The 22,952-nt window shown below is 39.3% G+C and overlaps 1 protein-coding gene across 3 annotated transcripts in view; it reads left to right on the top strand.

The window, feature by feature from the left end:
* GRIK2 (glutamate ionotropic receptor kainate type subunit 2) overlaps positions 1-22,952 on the top strand; it is a 591,038-nt gene that overhangs the window by 536,866 nt on the left and 31,220 nt on the right. For all 3 annotated transcript variants that reach the window (XM_020780740.3, XM_020780821.3, XM_078385448.1), the window contains exon 14: positions 4,086-4,311. In XM_020780740.3, coding sequence (XP_020636399.1) covers positions 4,086-4,311 — 226 coding nt within the window. The remainder of the gene's footprint in view (positions 1-4,085; positions 4,312-22,952) is intronic.

Raw genomic sequence — 22,952 nt, 5'->3', positions numbered from 1 at the left:
CTTCCTTGCAATCATGAAGACATGATTGCCAGGCTCTGCTCATGATGCTGGCTGGTGAAGGAAGAGGGAAAGTACATTCCTGCACTTCGGTCCACCCATTTCCATGCACTAGTGCATACAGAAAGAGTCCTCTCCCAAGACCTAACCTCCCATACAAAGGATATACATTCCTTCTGTGAGTGACAAACAATCACAATTAATAAAAAGAAAGGTGGAAAGAACAAAACAAGCACAATTGGACAGTGGCTGGCACCCACATGTGAAAAGCTGTGTGTCTAAAATTTGTCACAAGTCATTCTTCCACTGATGTCTACCACATTGCCATATTTGCTGGTGTTGTATAAAACTGACCCAAAGCTATAGCCATTCTTGTGTCTCCATTCAAACAAATAGGTGTTCTGGATATTCAGAAGCCTGAATATTGGCACAAATCTGGGTTGAAATTGAGACAGCAAAATTAGTACCAAATTGGATTAGGTCCAGTTTAAAGGGGATCTGAACCGGTACCTGAAGCAAACTGAGAAATCTGTGTAGGGCCCTAAATGGATTTTACAAAGTACAGAACTATAGTCATAAGTACATGGCTTTGGTGTTGTATATAGATATTGAGATCATAGAGGTGAGGTTCTCTTTTCAACAGTACCTGGATTTCTTTCCCTGCTGATCAAATTTCATCTCTTTTCAATTTTCATTTATTTTTCTCTACTGCATAGATGAATTCCCACAGTGGGAAATTTTGTCATGATAGTCACAATGAGGGCTAGGAATTCACATTTTAAAAAGAGAGAAGAATGCTGATATTTATGATGGGAACCTGTTGGTTTTGTAGCCTACAGCTGAAGGACTTGATAGCTGGCTTTTTTCATGCAAGGTTCAATACAGTATAAATGAACTGGTCAGTTTGTTGTCTTTTCCGTGTTATTGTCATCAAGGACAAATACTAGTTGTGCACGGTTGAGATTGTCTTTAAACAAGAAAAGGATTAAATACTTACGAGAGGGCTTTGCTCTATTCTGCACAACAGATTTGTTTCTACACCCATGAAGCATGCTGCCTGCATCTCAAGTGTATTTTCTAGAGAGTAACAGTGACATAAAATGGATGCAGGCATAAATTGTTTTAGATGGGAGTTCACACAATAAACCCTTGTTCATGTGTGATCCTATTCATCATATTCTTTTCTTTCCCAGCATTTCTTTTCATAGGAATGTCCCTGCAATCAATAGTGTATCATAGATTGGCACCATCTCAGTGACTTCTTGCAGATGGATAGAAAACCCTATTTTTATTACCACTGGGTGCTGCAAATGTTTGACTGCTAGATTTGCAGAAGTCCCCAGGCAAATTGAAATAAGCCTTGCATTGTATCTCAGCAAGGATACTAAGTTATCCTTATTCAGATTAAATGTTCCTCTTTTTATCCCATATATACCACTAATCCTCCTTGAGGGCAAAAGCTGGAGATGTCAGTCAACTCAACTTTAGAAAGAACCGCAGTGTCAGTTGTGTGCTCTGTTCCCGTCCCAGAGCATGAGGAATTGTTATATGTCAAGTTAACATTGGCACATGATTTAAGAACCTTGTCTTCTCATCTTAATTTGTTCCTATCATGAAGGAGCTCACTGACAGGGGAGTGAGTTCCTTCAAGAAGGTCACTGTAAAAATACAGCTTCCATTCAGGTTGCATAGTCTTATTTACCTTTAACAATGGAAAAAGAGAAAAAAATTCTGCATATGATTCTGCATGGGAAGACTGAGCAAGATGTTACAACAGGCAGTTTCCATGTAATGCTGTTCTTCAAGCATTCATAAGCATATATCCCATCAGTTCTTATGCAACAAATGGAATGCATCCATTCCAGAACAACACGACCAAAGGAATGTACCATTCTATACAATAAATATAAGGGCATGCAGCTCTTCTAACTTGTTCTAACCTGTTGCTTCCAACTGTTTTCTCACTTTGAAATTGTATTTATCTGCAACAATGCTACAGCAGGTCCTCCTCCTAGGTCCTCCTTTAAACCTTGATATGCTTAGCCATTCAGTTTTCCTCTCCTTTCTTTTCTGACTTCTTCCACACTGTTTTGTCTGTTTCAATAATACTTTTTGCCTTGCCACATTTACATCAACACCTGAAATCCAGTAGTTAAAAAAAATCACAACTAGAGTAAACCCATTCAGTCAATGGATATTTGGTGAGGCAACTCCTCTAAGTCCCATTGATTCAATTTATGTACTCGGATTGTGACTTACTACTGGATTTCAGCCAATGTCTTCTTAATTTCCCTATTTTATAAAGCACAGACAACTCCCACCACTCCTTACCATTGCATGCGCTGGCTAGGGCTAATAGCAGATGCAATCCAAGAACAAGTGTAGGACCCATTCCTTATTCCTAATATATCAGTACTAGGTTCTCTTTCCTATATTTATTTTTTTACTGCCCCATTTTCCTCCTTTTCTCTGGTCATCATTTAACATATCTATGCTCATGATTTTTCAGCTTTGCTGTTGTATACTTGATCTTTGTCCTTTTCATACATGTCCTTTTTTCTGGGCTGTTTCTGAGCATTTAGTTACTTAGACATATTTTGCCAAAACTGAGCACCTGTTTTCTTTTCCATCTTTCCCACTATTCTAAATATCACATTGTTTTGTTAATGCTAGCTGGTCTTTTGAAGCTTTGAATCCCTGAATGCTTTTGATTCTGGTCTTTCCCCCATGTGTTTTCTTCATGATCTTTGATTCTGAACTTTTCTTCATATTTTTTTAATGTCATTTTCATTTGATAAGTGTACCTTTAGTTTGCTGTTTTCTCAATAGAGAGAATTATCAAAACTGCAGTTTCTGTTTTCACGACAAGATTTCTTATTCTTCGTATTTCTCAGTCTTTCCACTGTCTTAAATACTGCAATTTGTCAGATATTTTTCTCTTGCTGTCCAAATCATATTAAACACTCTATAATTTTCCTTTCTTTCTTTCTTCCTTCCTTCCTTCCTTCTTTCCTTCCTTCCTTGTATCTTCAAATTTCTTCCACATGCTTCCTTCCACACGCATGGCATTTATTCAGTGCATGTTTGGTATCCTGTATAATCATCTTCAGAAGCATTGCTGGTTGGTACCAGTCTTCTAATTATTCCATTTTTGTCATTTGTTTGTTCTTATATTGTTCATTTGTTCATTTTGTTCCCTTCCTTTCTCCCTTTCCCAAGAGGACTCATGTTGGACAAAAACTAGGGCCTGAACTCTTGGAATGCTTTAACACTTCCACCTGACTCCTCCCTCTACTTCCTTATTTCTATATTAACCTGTTTTTCAAAGACATCTCTCCTTTCCCTGTGTTTTCCCAGTTTAGTTGAAGATCTAACATGTCTCCAGTATATGGAAGCTGTGCCTTTCCACTGAAGAGAAATGTAAAATTACCAGATGAGGTGATTTTGCAAATCATGCACATCTGAGGATGCTGTCATTTGCATTGTAGGGAACTGTCCTGTATAGTATTATTATTATTATTATTATTATTATTTATTGGACTTATATACCGCCCCATAGCGCTACAAGCACTCTCCAGGCGGTTTACAATTGAAATAATAGCATGTGACAAGAAATAAACAGTACTTTGGAATACTTTGGATTGAATGGCACTGGGATTGGAGCATTTAAAAAACTTTTCATTAGCTTGTCAATGTTTAGGATGAGCAAACTGTTGACATTCTTTGAAAACCTAGCCAACAGCAATAAAAAAGGCTGTATTTTCCTTTCCAAAGGGAATGCAAAGCATCATAGTTTGGTATGGGTTTATAACAAATGAACTTAAGCTTAACAAAACAACATTTGCTGGAGATGGTTGGGCTGAAGACATGCTAGATAGCTAGATAAAGCGATTTAATTCTGGATTATTGGCAGAGTAACTGTTCAATGACTTGTCTTATGACTCTACTTTCTTATCCTCTGTTTCTTTTTCTGGGATATAGACCATCCAACACCATTCTGCCCAAATACATTCTCCCTTGCATAGGAGAACATTGCTTGTAGGACTGTGAAGATGTTGTCCTTACTAATATGGTAAATTCTGTTTCAGAAATCAAAAATTGCCACGTATGAAAAGATGTGGGCCTTTATGAATAGCAGGAGGCAGTCGGTGCTCGTCAAAAGTAATGAAGAAGGCATCCAGCGTGTACTCACCTCTGATTATGCTTTCCTAATGGAGTCTACTACCATTGAGTTTGTCACACAACGGAACTGTAACCTGACACAGATTGGAGGCCTGATAGACTCCAAAGGTTATGGTGTCGGAACTCCCATGGGTAAGTGTTATTTGGAGGGAATTCATCAACCACAATTTCCGCAACAAACTGTTCCTGACCCCAACTAGCAATATGTATTAGCTGGGGCTGAAAGCACTGTGTATGTACATTAGCAAATTCTACTAATTTACATAGTCGTAGTAAGGCATATGATTATTGGGATGTTTTATATGACCTCCTGTGATCATGCAGAGTGATGTAAACATGATGATTATTATAATCACTATAATCATTTTTTTTACCTGAAGAGATGCAGCATGTATTTATTATGCAATATATATATTGTTCAGCAAGGTGTTTGGTAACCTGTAAAATATAAGGCCCACAGTTTTCTCATGTGAAAATGATGGGTTGTTGTTGTTTTTAATGTAGATCTTATGTATCATAAAAAATATATCACAGTATTTATTGTGTTTCTGGTTGTTCAGATACATGTCCTTTTGAGCTGGGTGGCAGATTTATTCAGTAAAAGTGCTGGGAAGCTGTACCAGGTGAATTATGGCATGTCTAGAGCTGTTTTCATGAAATTGTAAGATCTATCTCTTTGACCTGGCTTTTGCCATGCATTTACTTACATTGGCCAAAATCCTCTTGCATAGCTTTGCAGATAGTGTGACTTTGGGAGGTGAATTGTTCCAAGTTAAGAAGTCACTGTAGGTATTACCAGTTGCCTGCCAAATTATACAACACAGTATGCAACTGATAATACATATGGTGATTTCTTAACTTGGGGCAAATCATGTCTGAAAGTTTCACCATTTGTGTTACTCCAGCATAAGAAGGTAAGAGAATTTGGACCACTGTATTTTATTGCAGCATTTTTTAAAAAATGCTAAGCATTCTCAGAAGTATTCTTTTTGATGTTCAATAGCATTTACTTCAGAATAGGAAGGGAAATGATGACTCATGATAAAAGAGGAAGAGCAAACATAGATCTTTCTTTCTTTCTTTCTTTCTTTCTTTCTTTCTTTCTTTCTTTCTTTCTTTCTTTCTTTCTTTCTTTCTTTCTTTCTTTCTTTCTTTCTTTCTTTCTTTCTTTCTTTTGTGGCCACAGACCCAAATTATATAAGCATAAGAACAAAATAATAGAATAATCATTAAAATGTATTGTACGCATATTTAAGAAAAATCAGTCAGTTAAAATAATTGAGTCTTTTTACGAGGTCTTACAATAGAAAACAGAAACTTGGCTACAGACTTTGTGATTGTTTTGTTCTTACAGACCAATACTCCGTATACCATGTAAATGGCCTTCCAGGGCATTTCCTCAAAATAGGACAGATAAGTCTATTATATTATTCTATTTAAAGGCTACATTCAAACAAGGCATAGCCCAAAGACTCAACTAATTCATCTCCACCAGCACATAGCTGATCTTCATAAAGAATGCTGTAATAGTGCCCTTCCGATATTGTTAAATGGAGACAGTTTAATTTAGCCTTGGAGAAACATGCCAGTATTTAGGGACAATGAGTTTATCCAAATACCTAGTATGTTTAGGAAAGTTGAAATTTAAGCCAAAATGCACTGGAGAACAAGTTCTGTGGCCTTTGATAGAGAATATTGAAAATCTGTGTCTTTGATTTGTTGTTCTAAGATGAGTTTTATAATAGGCACAGCTCGAAAGGGACCCCTTAGTCTCTGTCAGTTTTGGTATGTGGAATTCTAATGTTAAGCACTTATTGATTAACTCATTGAGGCAGAGATTTAATAATATGTGAGATAGTATCTGGTCCATGGGGTCATGAAGAGTTGGACATGACTTAACAACTAAACAACAGCAATGCAGCCCTGGTGGACCGCTCTAGTGGTAAGAACAGGATTTGTCAAATTACCCTCCTGACCACACCTTATCCAAATTGTAGTAGGATCATAAATTGTTTCTCCTTTCCATGTTAAGATGAGATATTTCTGTTGATGGTGGTCCTTGAGATACTTTCTACGTTTGTGAGATTAATTTTTGTGCATTTTTATAAGACACAAAATTTAAAACTGCAACCTATGTTCTGTCTTGTTGATGATGATGATGATGATGATGATGATGTTGTGCCTGTCCCAACATGTCAAGAAAGGCTATCATGTCATAAATAAGTATCAAGATATTTTGATACAAAATACAAGTTGTTCTTAATGGAATATCATTATATTTTGGCACTTATGTGAGGTCACTTTACTAACTCCATAGACATACTTAAGATATATGCCACTGATTGATAGTTTTTAGTTGCTTTAGGCATCTTAACTTGGATTAGGGACTAGGGAGCTGTGGCAATTCTCCTGACTGTCAGCTATTTTAACTGGGATAAGCCATTGCCCGCCCAGTCTGGAATAAAGAGACAGACACCTATATATGGGTTAACTTTATTAACTTATTTATAATAACCTCAAAATCCCTTTTTACAAGGGGGCTCCCATAGTGCATCAAACTGGTCTGTAACCAGAGTCAACCATAACCTTCCAGTCCAGACTGCCAATCAAGTTCCTATACTGGAATTGTGCTGCCCCACCATATAGGACACTTCCAATTCTCCACTAGCTGTGGTACCACAAGCCCGCCCCATTTGGGCCTCCTAACCCTAATTGTACAGCATCCCCAGGGTCTACATCTTCCCCTCCTAAACTTCTGCTGCTCTCCTCCTGAGACACCCGCTGGGTGCCTTCTTTGGAACTCATCTAACCCTTATCCTTTTGCTCTACCTGCCGTTGTGACCTATTTAATGGGGTTATTTATTACTGATAGCCCTTAACTGCCCTCGCAGTTAAGAATGGGATGGGGAAAAAAACACTAGCACTGATGGCCAATTCAAGTACCAGTCAAAAATTCCCATCTGGCCCCAAAGTGACCAGCTAATCTCACTCTTAACATAAAGGGCAGGTGGGTGGGCCAGCAACGATGGTAAGGTGGGGCGAGGCGAGGCTGGGAAGCCTTTTTCAGGGCCTTGCTTTTGCCCAGCTCCCTCGCCTGATCTGACACAGGGACACCTGTGTCTGTCTCCTCCAGCATGGCAGGCAAAGGAGCCCCATCCCGGCAGCAAGCACCTCACGAAGAGGCCCTTCTAGGACTTTGGGAGTGAATACCTTTTGCGTATTGTGCCATGGTTGTGGAAGAAATCTCAACAACATAACCTCAAGCTCTAAGTGATTCTGGAAAATAGATAGGTCTTGATATTGTTTCAGAAATTGACTTCCATCTCAGTTTTAACATCTGGAATGGATTCTGAACTTGATGGAAGAAATGGGTCGAAGAGAAACCCAGTGATATCAGCAGATTTGACCAGCTTGCAAGTATCTTTGTTTCATTTCTTGTGTGCAAGCTGTTAGTCCTGTTAAAAAAAATTTACTTATATCTTGCAGCTTTTAAAATTGTAAGAAAACTTCATGCTGTTAAGCAGAAAATGAATATGACTAGAACACATAGCCCTTCCAGCAGAATCATGCTGGTCATGAACCCTTATAGTCAACATCCTCACCAAGGTTCAAAAGTTTAGATGGGAACCCTGAGGCTTTCCTATTGCTTTTGTCTAGGAATTCAATTTTCACAACTTTTTATGAGGTTCTGTGATGGAATAGAAATGGGGCTGGCAAGCATCCCACTATAAACCTCCATTTTTTGTTTTTGTCTGTCGTTTTACTCTTTCTTTTTCAACAAGTTATTATAGGAGAAAAATACATAGGAGATCAAATGGATGAAGCTTCTGGTAGCTTGTATGTACACGAAGTTCTATTTTGATTTTTCAAAACTTATTGAAATGCTATCAATAGCTCTTATTGCAGGCACTGAAATGTCTATTTAGACAATGTTATCATTATTCGCTACCACCACCATCAACGTTGCTGTTGCTAGGGGGCATATTTCTTATGTTACTTCAGTCCGCTGAACAGCACATGATTAAAATGCTGTTTGGAATTAGCTCATTTTGAAGACTTGTCTGGTTCATATTATTTGACTGGACACAGCCTCAAGAAAGGTTTTTCCACACTCTGCTCTCTTAAATTAAAGGCTTCGCCAAAGAAAAAGGAGATTCAGGCAATAATTTATGATCTGTAGCTGCATACCTCTGTTCTAGGAATATGACTCCATGAATTATTTACACTTATCCATGCCATTAATGAGTGCATTACAATGCTGCTGCTCTACCTTTGTGTCAGGAGTCTTTACTTCAGGTCGGTTTTAAACCCACTGTGTAATGCAGTGCAATATTTAATTTGTATGCAGTAGCCAATAATAAACTGTTTAGATAACTCATGCTGCATTTCTTTCTTTGTCTTTTACCTCTTGGGAGCAATTTGATACTTTATGTTTTTTTCTTCATATTGAATCGTACAATTCTAGCCTTCCCATTTCAAGAATTCATTTCCGTATTTACAAGCATATCTAGCTTTAATTCTTTGCTCTTCAAACTGAAATGTATCCCTAAAGTTTCATTTAGGCATGAGTATATACCATAAGGATACCAAGTGTGATGTAGTGGATAGAGTGATGGACTCTGGCTCATGAGGCCTGGGTTTGAATCCCCACTTAGCCATGAAAGCTCACTGGAGGAATGGAACTGGTAAAAACCACTCCATAAATATCTCACTTACCTTAAAAACCATGTTAGCATCACTATAGGTCAGTTCCAACTTGACAGAGCATAAGAAATACATCATAAACTGTTCTTTTATCTTTCTTGTTCTTGATGTGTTGCCAAAATGTAATGCTGACTTCTTCTGGAAGTCAATTATGCCATTTTATGTCTTATATGAATCTCTCATGGGCAGACTTCTGAAATTTGTATTAACTGCCATCAATGTGGAAGAAGCTTTGTACATGTGGATCAAATCCTATATGAACCTGTACAAATCTCATCTCAGAAGATAACGATTTGTTTGTCTTGGGGGAATTCAGCTTTCAAAACCCTGCAGTAGTCTGGATTATTGATCATTGTAGACTAATTACCGTTTTAGATTGTTGGGATGTGGTAGTACCTTGGCCCAGCATCATAATGCTGATGCTGTTTTTAATTTTTTCAATTTTTTAAAAATTGATGTTAATAATGAAAATATTAACAATAGTAATCAATAGATACATCCATATATTTCTGTACTCTCCTTCTCTCCTCCTTTTTCCATACCCTTTGGCAGAGTTATATCCAAGATCTTCTGATGAAGCTTTCCTGGGAAAATTATAGTCATATTCCAATTACGTTATTAAGATCAATACATCTTGCTTATCTTCTAGTTAACACAGTAATGCTGATGCTGTTGAGCACTGCAGTCCTATCAGGAAGTCAGCCTAAAAGCATGTAAGGTGCAAGGGTGGTTGGGATAGAGGCACATAAATAAGCAGCACTCCCATGTCCCCATCTTGTCCAGAAGAACTACATACCAGTGCACTAGAAAGTGCTGAACAGATGTGGTAATAATGAACAGCTGTCTCTTTATAGTGCTTAGGTAGACCTTGTACTAAATATGGAAAGGTTTGTGGAACTTCCAGGAGGGAATGGGGAAACAGAACTAGGATTTGCACACTTCTTCACCGCCATCTTTTTGGCCCTACATACTTTTGGTCTGACCTGAATGCAGCCTCTATCTGCACATGACCAGGATCACAGTCAGGGGTAACTGTAGTGAGGATGATGTGGAAATGGTTGGATAGTAGAGAACATAAGCAGGTACATCAGCAGAACATTAGCAGATCACCAGTGTACCTGTAGATAATGTAGACAGGCATGAATGTGGTGGAGTAGGCAATTAGGTGGACAGTTGAGAGAAAAAGACAGAAAAGAATGAGAAAGGATGAGAAAAATAGCTTCAATATTAATTTTATTATTTGAGTAACTTATATAAGTACAGTGGTGCCTCACTTAACGGGCGCCCCATTTAACGACGAATCCGCATAGCAATGCGGATTTTGCGATTGCAAAAGCGATCGCATTGTGATGTTTCCCATAGGCCCCATTTTCCCCCAGCTGACCAGCAGGCGCTTGGGAAGGAGTGTAGGGGAGGGCTCCCCTGTGCTCCTTCCCAAGCGCCCGCCAGTCAGCTGGCCAAAAAAGCCGGTGGGCGCTTGGGAAAGAGCCGCGGGAGCCCTCCCCCATGCTCCTTCCCAAGCGCCTGCTGGTCAGCTGGCCCAAAAAGCCGGTGGGTGCTTCGGAAGGAGCACGGGGGAGGGCTCCCCCGTGCTCCTTCCCAAGCACCCGCCGCTCAGCTGGGCGAAAATGCCGACTAGGGCTTTGCGAGGACCACAGGGGAGACCTCCCCCGCAGTCCTCCCAAAGGCCCCATTTTCGCACAGCTGATTGGCGGTTCCAAAATGGTCACCCGCAGCATTTTCGCGCTGATTCCTCGCTTACCGAGGCGGCGAAAATAGCAGCCCTATGGAGGATTCCCGCTTAGCGGTGAGTTTACATTTAGAATGTAGTTGTACATTTAGAATTTCTTTTTTTTAGAAAATAGTCTTGGATACTTTTTCTTGTTAGGATTTCCTGCCATGGGACCTTTCTTATCCTTGTTCTGAGATTATTTATTTATTTATTTTATTATTTTATTTTATTTATTAAAATTGGTTTTTTTAAAAAAAATCCAGCAGAAGTGTGTGGCTACACTCTACTTTTTTCCCTTTGAAATCAAGAATTCTAGAAGGACATGGTCACTCTCGCCTAGAGTTCCCCTTCTTGCCACGTCCCCCACCAAGTCATCTTTGTTGGTCAGAATCAAGTCAATGATAGCAAATCCTCTAGTTTATTTCTCCACTTTTTGTAGGAGAAAATTATCAGCCACACAAGCTAGGAATTTCTTGGAAGGTCCATACTTGACAGAATTTGCCTCCCAACATCTGGATAACTGAAATCTCCCATCACTACTACGTCGTGTCTCTTTAAAAACCCTGCAATTTGTTTTGCAAAAGTTTTGTTCACTTCCTCTCCTTGGTTGGGTGGTTGGTAGTAGACTCCAGCTACCAAGTTCCTTTTGTTTTTTGCCCCAACTAGATTGATCCAGATGTTCTCGATGGGACAGCCAATCTCCTCCTCCTGTATTTCTGTGGAGGAATGCATATTTTTGACATATACTGCCACTCCACCTCCCTTTTTATTCTCTCTGTTCTTTTTGATCATCATATATCCCTCAATTGCTGTATTCCAGTCATGGGAGTCATCCCACCAATTTTCAGTTATTACTATCAAGTCATACTTACCCTCCTGAGTTACAATTTCCAGTTCTTTTTGTTTGTTTCCCATACTCCTGGTATTCATATATAGACGCTGGAGGTCGTGTGATTTGTGGCCTGTTTGTCTTTGTACATTTTTATGAATACTATTATGATTATGATTATTGTTATAATTATTGTTATGATTATTATTGTTAATGTTATTATTGTTCCCTTTTGATTAGTTTGGTCCATTCCTCTTATTGTGTGTAAGGCTTCATCTACCCTTAATTCTGTGCTTGTATCTCCCTCCCCCTTCCAATTCAGTTTAAAGCCCTCCTGATGAAGTTCTTCATGCTGTGGGCAAACACATTCTTCCCACTCCTTGTTAGATGTAAGCCATCTCTTGCTAGCAGTCCTTCTTCCAGGAAGCTAAGCTCATGGTCCCAAAAACGAAATCCCTCTCGACGACACTATCTTCGTAGCCAGTCATTCACCCAGAGGATCTTCTTTGTTCTTTCAATTCCTCTTCCAAGCACCGGTAGGATGCATGAACACTCTATCTGGGTCCCAAAGTCCTCGAGTTTCCTTCCCAGATCTTCAAAGTCAGATGTGATTTCTCGGTAGCCCACTTTGGCTGTGTTGTTTGTTCCCACATGGAGAAGAAGAAGAAAGGATATGTATCTGTAGGTTTTATGACTGATGGCAATCCTTCTATCACATCCTTTATCTGTCCTCCAGGGAGGCAGCATACCCGGCAAATTTTGGTCTCAATTCCACGTAGTAATTCCACGTAGTAGGGAGTCCCCTACTACAACTACTCTTTTCTTCTTCTTTTTGTAAGGTGTAGGTTCAGTGACTGTATACAGTAAAAACAGCACATACAGTAAAAACAGCACATTTTACTTTAAATTGTGAAAATATTGTTTTATAAACATTTTCTTTTTCATTCTCTTCCCTGGTACAAAATATGTCACCTTCCCCTAAAGGTGAGGAAAATTATGTTGTATTTCTTTGTCCTCCTTTGTGAGGACAAGATAAGTGAGGATCTCTTGTTACGTGACACACTGCTATGATAATTAATCTAGCTAGCAATGAGTACATGTTGGGAGACCTCATAATAAGCCCAGGCACCTGGCTGCTCAAATTTAAAATGGACCATACAGGAAGGGAGTGGAGGATTGACAGCCTATCCTGGTATAAGTCAGCTTGCTGTATTCTTATTTTGAGAATATTCTAAAGTAAGAAAATCAGCACTAGTCATCTGCTATCTGGGAATAAAGTGACCACAGGCATTTTTACATTCTTCCCTTTGGAAATATGAATTTCACTCATTACTTATGAGGTTTTATTCATTACATTCAAGAATGTGGTATCTAGTCATCACTATGATTTTTGCCACCATAAAACTGAGTTTGGAATATATTGCTACTCTCAGAAAACTATTTTTTTGCATGTGGATTGGGAAATACAAGAGGCTGGATGTTCAGAGATGAGTTTATAAAGCAAACAAGAAAAGAATGCTTATTTCCAGGATCAGAAAATAAAATAATGTGGATGCCGTAGGTGTAATTCAAACTGTGGACCTGCTGCAGAAAAGTGAGATGAAGTTAAGGCAAATGCTTCCAGAGGAAAACATACAGACCCAGTAAACTCCAAAGACTGGGGAAACATAGCCTTATCATGGATTGATACAGAATCTTACCAGCTACGCTAGGTATCATACAAAAGCATTTCAGTGCAATCACAACAGAATTTGACATGTTGCTGAGATAAGCCAGACCAGCTCATCCACTCATCAAAATATTACTTACAATAATGTAGTGATGGTGCCAGGTGTTACTATTCTAAGAGCAGAGAGGATCGGCTCCAAACATTTTGCTTTAAAGAAAGAAAGAAATTTTTGCTTTGCTTTAAAGAAATAAAATGACGTGTTTATAAATAATGATCCTGCCATGGCCTCAGGATAATCAGGACTTGTTGATTCAATGTTGGGACCTGACTCAATCTTCCCTAGATCAGTGGTTCTTAACCTTTGTTACTCGGATGCTTTTGAACTGCAACTCCCAGAAACCCCAGTCAGGACAGCTGGTGGTGAAGGCTTCTGGGAGTTGCAGTCCAAAACTCCTGAGTAATCCAAGGTTAAGAACCAGTGCCCTAGATCACTCTGATTAAGAAAACATTTCATGTGGTATTGAAAGTTCTTCTCCCTGGGTACCTGCTTGCGTCCCCAGGTATAAACTATCTGAACCTGCCCTGTTCTGTGCTCTCTTCAATGGCACTAAGGCCCAGTCCAACCATTAAGGAGAAGGCAGAAGTTGCCACAAAAGGCAAATGTTGGAAGGAGGTATGGAGCAAGAAGAAGTTTTTGTAAAATACTGTGTGCATAGCCTGCTCTTAATTCCTTAAGCTAGCTTGCTGTCTTATCATATAGGAGGCCGCGGGGACCTTCCATCTACAGTGTTGAAATAATCAGTATTCAGCTGCCAGCCCATGGATTCTATATAAAGAAGGGGAGGTGCTTTTCCTTGAGCAATAATTTGGGGCAGGCCCTGAGCACCACTGCATTTCTTCATTAATCTTTAGAGAAGTGAACTGGCATGTTGCTTTTTCTCTACTACACTCTCCTGCAGTTCAAATATCCATCTCACCTGTGTCTGCCTAGAGGAAAGATTTGCCTGTGCACCTGGGTTTCTTCGTCTGCAAAATTAAAAAGAGAACATTGTATTCTTATTGAAGTTTTTAGTACCTTCTATTTCTGGTCAAAGTCCAGAGCTTCTGTATCAGAGAAGCTTAAGAACTGAGTAGGAAAAAAAAGAAGAGAGAGAGAGATTTGATAAAAGTGACTCATCTGAATGGCTTTCACACTTACCCTGAGAAAAATGGATAGAAAGCATTTTCCTTCAGCAGGATTTAAAAGACCTGATCAAGTCTTTGTGACTGGCACCCATCCCCTTCAATGAATGAAACGATTTGCAAAAAGCTGTGAGGCAAAGATATTTTCTGTTCTTACTTGAAGAGTACTTATCACCAGAATATGTCATGAGGTGGTAGCATAGCATTGAATCGCATTGCAGTGCATGTGGAATGGCATGCTGGAATTGTATTAAATATGTTCAATGTGAAGGAACATCAACATCCAAGACCAATTAAAGAATATCATCACTGCACAGGATTGGATGGTACAGCATGCGGTGCTCTTTTATTCACACATGATCAGCATAAGATGTTAGGCTATGTGTGAGGCAGAGCAGCATGTTTTCCAACTGCTGTCAGGGCACATACTGAAAAATCAAAGGATGTTATTTATATAACACCCCATAGTGCTTAAAGCACTCGCTGGGTGGTTTTACAGTTTAATTGTGCAGGCTTCACATACAGTAGGTGCCCCACCTCCATCCCCCATGAGCTGGGTACTCGATTTACTGACTTTGGAAGGATGGGAGGCTGAATAAGCTTTGAGACAGCTGCCTAGAATTGAACCCAGGTCATGAGCACAGTTTTGGCTATGCTTTGCACAGTTCTTATCTTAGACAGAAGTCAAGAATCAGCTGTACAAAATGAACCTACTTCAGGGTGCAAAAATAATCAACAAATCTACCAAAGCATATTGGCTTGAAGCTTAACTTAATAGAATGTAATTGTGAAGTTAAAAATTACTATGAGGATGTTTTAAAGAGAATCACAAAATAGTTTGTTCATTTGGAGAGTATTTCTTCTTTATGGAATGCAAACTTATTCAGGAGTATATCAAACCAAACCAAAAACTCATGTAAGAAATCTCAAGGTTGCTTTGTACAGGAGTTCTACAGTGGAGATTTTGACATTCTGAACTATTTTGACTGTGAAAAGTGCAATATTATCACTGCTGAATATTATACATTATGAACATTTTTGACTGTGAATGCTTCTGATTATGGACTGGGAGCCATATTCAATCACCTCTATAAAGACTACAATACGATGACTATTACATTTAAAAAAAAAAACACACACTAGACATACCAAAGAGGAGAAGGTAGATCTGGAGTTACTCTTTCAATCTCCTAAAAAATGAAATCTGCTTGACACACTGCTATGAACGAAGGACTGGAATGAGCAAGAAATCATATTGCTAGAGATGCATAAGCAATGCAAGAGTAGTGTATTCGCGAAGGCTTTCACGGCCGGGATCTAATGGTTGTTGTGGGTTTTTTGGGCTTCTTGGCTGTGTTCTGAAAGTGGTTCTTCATAACGTTTCGTCAGTCTCTGTGGCTGGCATCTTCAGAGGACAGCAAACTGTGCTCAGAGCACAGTTTGCTGTCCTCCGAAGATGCCAGCCACAGAGCACAGTTTGCTGTCCTCTGAAGATGCCAGCCACAGAGACTGGTGAAACGTTATGAAGAACCACTTTCAGAACATGGCCAAGAAGCCCGAAAAACCCACAACAACCAATGCAAGAGTAAGTTTTTGTTTACAAAGTGGAATAGAGGCTGCAACCTCCAAATGTGACAGTTACTTCTTGTTTCACCTACCTTGGCTATAATCAAATATTTAATAAGATTTGACATTGGTTCAGGATATACGTAGGCATTGATCAATCCAGTGCTACATATACTCTTAATGGGAAGCCTACCCCACCACACAGCATTCTCCAGAGTTATCCATCATAGCTAATGAAAAGAATAGCTCTTTTTTCTGTGTAAACATGTACATTTCCCGATCTATTCCTTGCTTGTAAAGCCTATACATGAGTGGGAGCTTTTCCTCTTCAGACCTAACATCATAGCAATGAAGGAATTGATGACAGAAGGGTGGGTGGTGGTGCTCCTCTCTAAGCATGTTTACAGTCCTGGTTTAAATAATACCTATATTAGCTTCTGGAGAAAACTCTGGTTTTATGCCAGGAGCCGGCAACATGCAGCTGCAAGGTTGCAGACAGCTCCCAAGCCCTCCGCGGGGGGGGGGGGGGGGAAGGTGAGTTAAAGGTTCACCTGTTAAATGAGTCACAGAGGCTCATTTAGCCAAAATCCCCATTTTGCAAAACCAAAAGTGGGCTTCTAGCCACTTCAATTTTAATTTCTCTCCCTCTTCTTTCAGAGGGCAGACAGTCTGAATGAAGCTCAACTGTTCTCAAATGCAACAAAATTGTGCTTCCAGGTGTTTGGTGCACCTATAGCTAAGCAGATGGATAATAGAAGCTTTGCCTTCCACTCTTTAGTGCACTGGTCTGTGTTCCATATTTAAGTAAAGGTTCCCCTTGACATTTAGTCCAGTCCGACTCTAGGGTGCGGTACTCATCCCCGTTTCCAAGCCATAGAGCCAGCGTTTGTCCTTAGACAGTTTCCGTGGTCACGTGGCCAGTGCAACTAGACACGGAATGCCATTACCTTCCCACTATTTATCTACTTGCATTTGCATGCCTTCAAACTGCTAGGTTGGCAGGAGCTGGGACAAGCGATGGGGGCTCACTCCGTCACATGATCTTACGACTACTGGTTTTCTGACCTTGCAGCACAGAGGTTTCTGCAGTTTAACCTGCAGCGCCACCACATCCCTGTTCCATATTTACCTTTGCCAAATTAACATATCGGAAAAAAGAATGTCTGCAAATATTTGACCCTTTTACATGTGAAATATACTGTTAAAATATCTAAAGAAGACAGATAAGTAATTAAAACATGTGGTAGGGCTTTTTCTCCCACTAAATGCCCAAATCAGAAAAACTGTTTTGTTTTAACATTTGCTGTACTACTTCCCTTTTGGCCAAATCATGTTCTGCTGAGAGATCCATTGCTGAATTGCTCTCCTAACAATGTGTATCTCTGCATGTGTATTGCTGTGCATGTATGGACTGGATTACTTTTAAAGTTTATATGCTGTCATCAGCAATGGACTGGATGAGGGAAAGAAACTGAAACTTAATCTAGAAAGGAGAGAGGCCTTTTGGGTCAGTTAAAGGCAGGTCAGGTAATATGGATGGGGTTACAACTCTCCTTGACAACTCAGGCTTGGAACTTGGTTATAATCCCAGACTCATGCTTGAGCTTGAATACTCAGGTCTTGGCAGTGGCCAAGAGTGTGTTTGCACAGTTAAAACAGGCGCACCAGCTGCACCCATTCCTTGAAATGTCTAATTTGGCTACAGTGACTGCTCCCACACTGTTGAATACCCTCTCTTGGGAGAGGCTAGGTTGACCCCTTCCCTCTCACACCTCTGGCAACAAGTGAAGGCCATCTCTTTTAGGAAGGCTTCTAACAACTAATTTAACAACTAATTTTTAATATTACATGCTGGGCACTATTGTCATCTTATATGTGTTTTAAATGTAGGTTTAAGGATGTTTTTAACAACTTAAATCATGTTGATACTGTTACATGTTGTTTCTTAATCTCATAATTTATTGTGGGTTTAGTTGATTTGTTTTTAAATCACTTGGGTCCCCTGATTGGGAGAAAGGCAGCATAAAAATGAAAATAGATAGACAGACTGGCTTACTGACTGACCAGGAAAGCGCTGCAGAGATGGTGACATGGAGCTATTCAGCTATTTCCCATGTGCTTCATTTTCCTGACCCAAAACAATCTCACTCTTATTATATCCACTGAATAAGTAGGCGTGGATAAGAATGTTATTTTGTTCTCATTTTAAAGCAGATGTACCAAAGTTAAAACTCCTGGATTTGCCCACAAACCAGAATGCAAATATTTATTTATTTATTTATTTATTTATTTATTTATTTATTTATTTATTTATTTATTTATTTATTTATATACACACACACACACACACACACACACACGTGTGTGTGTGTGTGTGTGTGTGTGTGGGCATATATATATTAATATTTGTATTTTCTGTATTGCTGTGCATTTTGTATTTTTCTAAAAAACCACGCAAAATATATAGCACAGGGAAACATGTGCATAAAATATGTGTATTGAAGAACAGTTCTATATTGGAGGAAAGGTACTAAATAGTATTTGTAAGAACTGCTAGCAAAAGACTGATACAAAAAGTGCATATTGGGAGAAATGTGCATGGAAATGAATATACATCTTTGCATGGACTTTTAAGGATGATCAGAAATTGGACAGAATGAACCTACTGTTGGAACAAGGAGAACATCATTGAAATTGAACTTGGCACATTTGTCCCTCCTCTGGAATACCAAATATATTATGCATCCACCTGAACATCAGATCCCAACCTCCAGCAGGGGGCAATTTAGGTCAGGAAAACCATCGTATCTCGTCACTTCCTAGATCAAATTAGCAGCTCTCCCTGATAGTAATTCTCTACCAGTCCGACAGCTACATTCAGTTTAAAACTGAGAAGACATTAATTATACCTCTCCTACTCTAATCTGGTATTAGGTGACAGCTAACAAGTGATTAGCAGCCAAAGCAAACAGCTCTAGGAAGGGCAGACGGAAGTGTTCCAACCATCTGAAGAGAAACAATGATAGTGTCTGTATGTTTCTTAGTGAATCTAGAACGTCAGTTGATGATGTTACATCCAATTTGAGTACATGCAGTTACATACAAATTGCTTCATATATTGAAGCTTCATATTATTTATCTCACATTCTGGGCTGCCTGAAAAACTATGGCTTTTGATATGATGAGTTCCTATTTATGTCAGTTTGCTGAATGTTTACATTCAAATGTTTATGTGTCATGAGTCTAAGGGGGTTGGATATTGGATGTTGAGAAATACTGGCTGTGAAGAATGACAGCAAGAGATGTGGCAGCAACCCAACCAAAATATGTGGTATCAGATGTTTTGGATATGACACCGGATGTTTCCCTAAGCACAGAAACCTATAGTTACACCCTATTTGTTTGTTTGTTTGTTTGTTTGTTTGTTTGTTTGTTTGTTTGTTTCACCTTGTACAGTATACCTTCACATAGTGCAAGCATCCTCTGAGTAGTTCACAAGACAACAAATCTTTAAAATTGACAATAAAAATACAGTATACAATAAATACCACAAAAGAAATAAAACAACATTAGGTAAAGGTAAATGTTCCCCTTGACAATTTTTGTCCAGTCGTGTCTGACTCTAGGGGGTGATGCTCATCCCCGTTTCCAAGCCATATAGAGCCATAGAGCCAGCGTTTGTCTGAAGACAATCTTCCGTGGTCACATGGCCAGTGCGACTTAGACACGGAAAGCTGTTACCTTCCCACCGAGGTGTTCCCTATTTATCTACTCGCATTTACATGCTTTCAAACTGCTAGGTTGGCGGGAGCTGGGACAAGCGATGGGAGCTCACTCCGTCACGTGGATTCGCTCTTACAGCTGAAGACCTTACAGCACAGAGGCTTCTGCGGTTTAACCCGCGGCACCAGCACATCCCTACAACATTACTAGCTAAAAAAACATGACATTTAAATGAAATTAAACAACTTAAAACAAATTTGCACATTTCAGCTCAGTGGCCAAAAGTCCTAATAAAAGGCAGCTTTAAAATAATTCTGTTTTAAATAATTGTTTATTTAATGTTGAACTGGGATTGTCTGACATGAACAAAGTAGCAGACATGCGTTGGAGGTTGATGTTGCAGATCCTGTTTGTAAGTCAGAATATTGATCCAAGGTACATTGTTGGAATATGGGTGCACATAATAGTCATTTAGATAGAAATCACGAGTGACGTAAATGAATGTGGAAAATGCAAAACTGTGAAAATACTCTTTTTGGTCAATGCTGAAGTAGCTTGACCAAATCTCAACAACTGTCTTTAGAGTATCTCCATTTTATTGGCCTCCTATTCCATCAGTCCTCTTCCCATAGTACTACTGATTCCATCTTAAAATAGAAAATCCCTTTATCCAAAGCAGTAGATCTCAGGTAACCAAACAGACACTGTCCCCTATTTAGCAAAGTATGGCTCTAGGGGATGTGATCCGTCTTATTCATTTGTGTATTTGTGTGGTATATATAACAGCAGACTGGCTTGCAGCCTGTATGAAAAAAAAAGAAAAGAAATGATACATCTGCTCTGTGTTCTCAAGTGCAACAAAACTGTGCTCCCAGGTGTTTTGTGTGCCTCTTTTCACGATGCCCAAGTGTTCCCTGTAGTTTAAGCAACAGCATTACTTCAATTACATTATCTTCCAATTGCTTCCAAATTGGTTTTATGAATTTTTGCAACTGTCTCTCCAGTGCTGAAAAGGTTAGGGATTCAAGGAGGAACAAGCAAGAATGTAGGTTCTGCAGAGTCCGTAAACTTTTCCATTCTGCACCATGTGTACTGCTGGATAAATTCCCATTGGTTCTTCCCTTACCTTGAACCTCACTGTAATGATAACAGGTATTATAAACATGCTCCTTGGGCTTGTCCCAGGATCCTGTTTCTACTCCCGAAACATCTTGATTAAAACTAGGAGAACTCATGGTGTCAGAAGTATCTGTGGGGAACTTTATGCGATTGTAATTAAGAATTAATGAATATTTTCTGATGGTCATATGCTTATATATATCTTGTACTTCGCTTTGCTTCAACTGTTTTTGTATATAATATAATATATAATATAATAAGAGTGATGTCTTGCATTGCCAAATATGTAACAGTAGAAGGGGGGGAGGCAGTCATTGATACAAGTCACTCTGAAAGGTGTGTAATGAGAGGCCAATAGCTAGTCATATCATGGTAGATCCAGGGACAAAAACAGTTGAAGCAAAGCGAAGTACAAGAGGTGGTACTTGATTAGCTACTCACCTGCATTTCCTCTCTGTAGCAGTCTCCATCTCCTTCTTCATCACCCCTGCCCTCCATATAAGCAAAAAGCGTAGACATGCAAATACGTCCTCTAGAACCTAGTGGGTGATGGTGGGAAAAGGTCACCCTGTATCTGACTTGGGGTAATATATTGCCTCCTGAGGCCAAGCTGATGGAGCCAGGAATACATCATGGACTCTTTTTCCTAAAAGCATCCCACCGTGCTCCACTATCTAGTCTTCATTTTGTCATCTTTGCCAAGAGAGGGGTGCAGAGATCAGTGGCAGAGATCAACCAAGGATTCCTGTAGAAAACTAACACATAGCAAGAAGCTTAATCCAAATGCCCCCTGCTTCTTCCTATATTCTTCCTAATATAAAAGGCAATCCAAGCAGTAATGCTACTCTGTCTGCTCTATCTAACGCTCTTTGGAAACTTCTCTGAATAGCTTTCCAGGGTTAGGCCAAACATATGAATATCTTGTGCCATCTAAGGATGGAGAAATAATTATGAAGTCTGGATTTTCACATGATCTTTCTCAATCTGTACCTCCCAAACTAAGCCAAAATATACAGTACTTGTATACTGAAAAAGGTACTTTTTCAGATGCGTCACATAGAAGCTGGCCTAGCCACAATAGGTAGCTTAGACACATAATGTCAGGTTGCAGCCTTAGAAGTCCAGATATCTCCAAGCAGATGATGAGATTAGGCACTCAGTTCAGTCGCTTGATCCCTCTTTTGGCTAAAATATCCTTCCGTGTTCCTCCCTGAAGAGTATTGTGCCATAAAGTAATAATCTCCTAGTTGGGGCTTAGAACACCATTGATTTTTAATCTTGTGCTTTCCTTTTGCTGATCAGGTTCATGACAGGATGCCCTGTTTAGTTCTGCAGCAACCAGAAGGAGCAAAGTCACTGAGAATACGGAACCCATTGCTTTATTTGCTTTAGCTGATTATTCCAAGTGTTCCCAAAAATAACACATGGTTTTTTTTTTTTAAAAAAAAAAATCAGATTGAAACCACTTCACTATATGCACTTGGAAGCTTGACCCATATTGCATCATTAGTAATATTCAGCCTTTTGATTTATTCTCACAAACATCCCCAGTTTGCAACATAAAAGACATGCTTCGTATCCACATGAATTTGTCTAAAAATATGTAAGTAAATAGACACACAGCAGGGCAGGAAAGAGAGATGCAGTTATACATCAGTAGATGTCTGCCTAATTATACATTTGCAAGGCTTCCCTAAAACACATTGAGAGTCTTCTCATTTCAAAATATACCCCATCCCAGTTTAACTCAGCTTTCGCTTCAGGAAAAAATGGATGGCGTCTGTAGTCTCTCTGTGCTGTTTACAGTACAAGGTATTAAAAAGAAATATTTATGAAAGCTCTTTCATAATACACACTCATACTTCAAATGTTATATCGTTAAAATGACTAAACCTCACAAATTTCACAAGGAGGAAATGTTAGCATCTACTGCTCATCTTTGGATACTCTTGCTGTGTTTTGTTTTCAGTTCAGGCAGCCTCTTTTTGTGCTTGATTGGCAAACAGGCAGAGAAGAAGGTACCGAATGGAAATACATGAAATTTTATTTCCTGTTTAATGTAGGAGGGACAATAGTGTACTATTGTATATCACACGAAGAAACTGGAGGGTTTTCTGACTTATCCCAGGGTTGCAAAATCAGATGGAATTGCTCTTTCTCGGCCTTGCCCTTCCATAAAGGCCAAGGTCACACTAGGGAAAGGTTTTCTAGTTCTTCTGATAACTTTTCATACCTCTGTTGTACTGAAT

The sequence above is a fragment of the Pogona vitticeps genome, chromosome 1 (assembly GCF_051106095.1).
Source record: "Pogona vitticeps strain Pit_001003342236 chromosome 1, PviZW2.1, whole genome shotgun sequence".
In the NCBI taxonomy this organism is placed as follows: Eukaryota; Metazoa; Chordata; class Lepidosauria; order Squamata; family Agamidae; genus Pogona; species Pogona vitticeps.
This window is presented reverse-complemented; position numbering and strand designations above follow the sequence as displayed.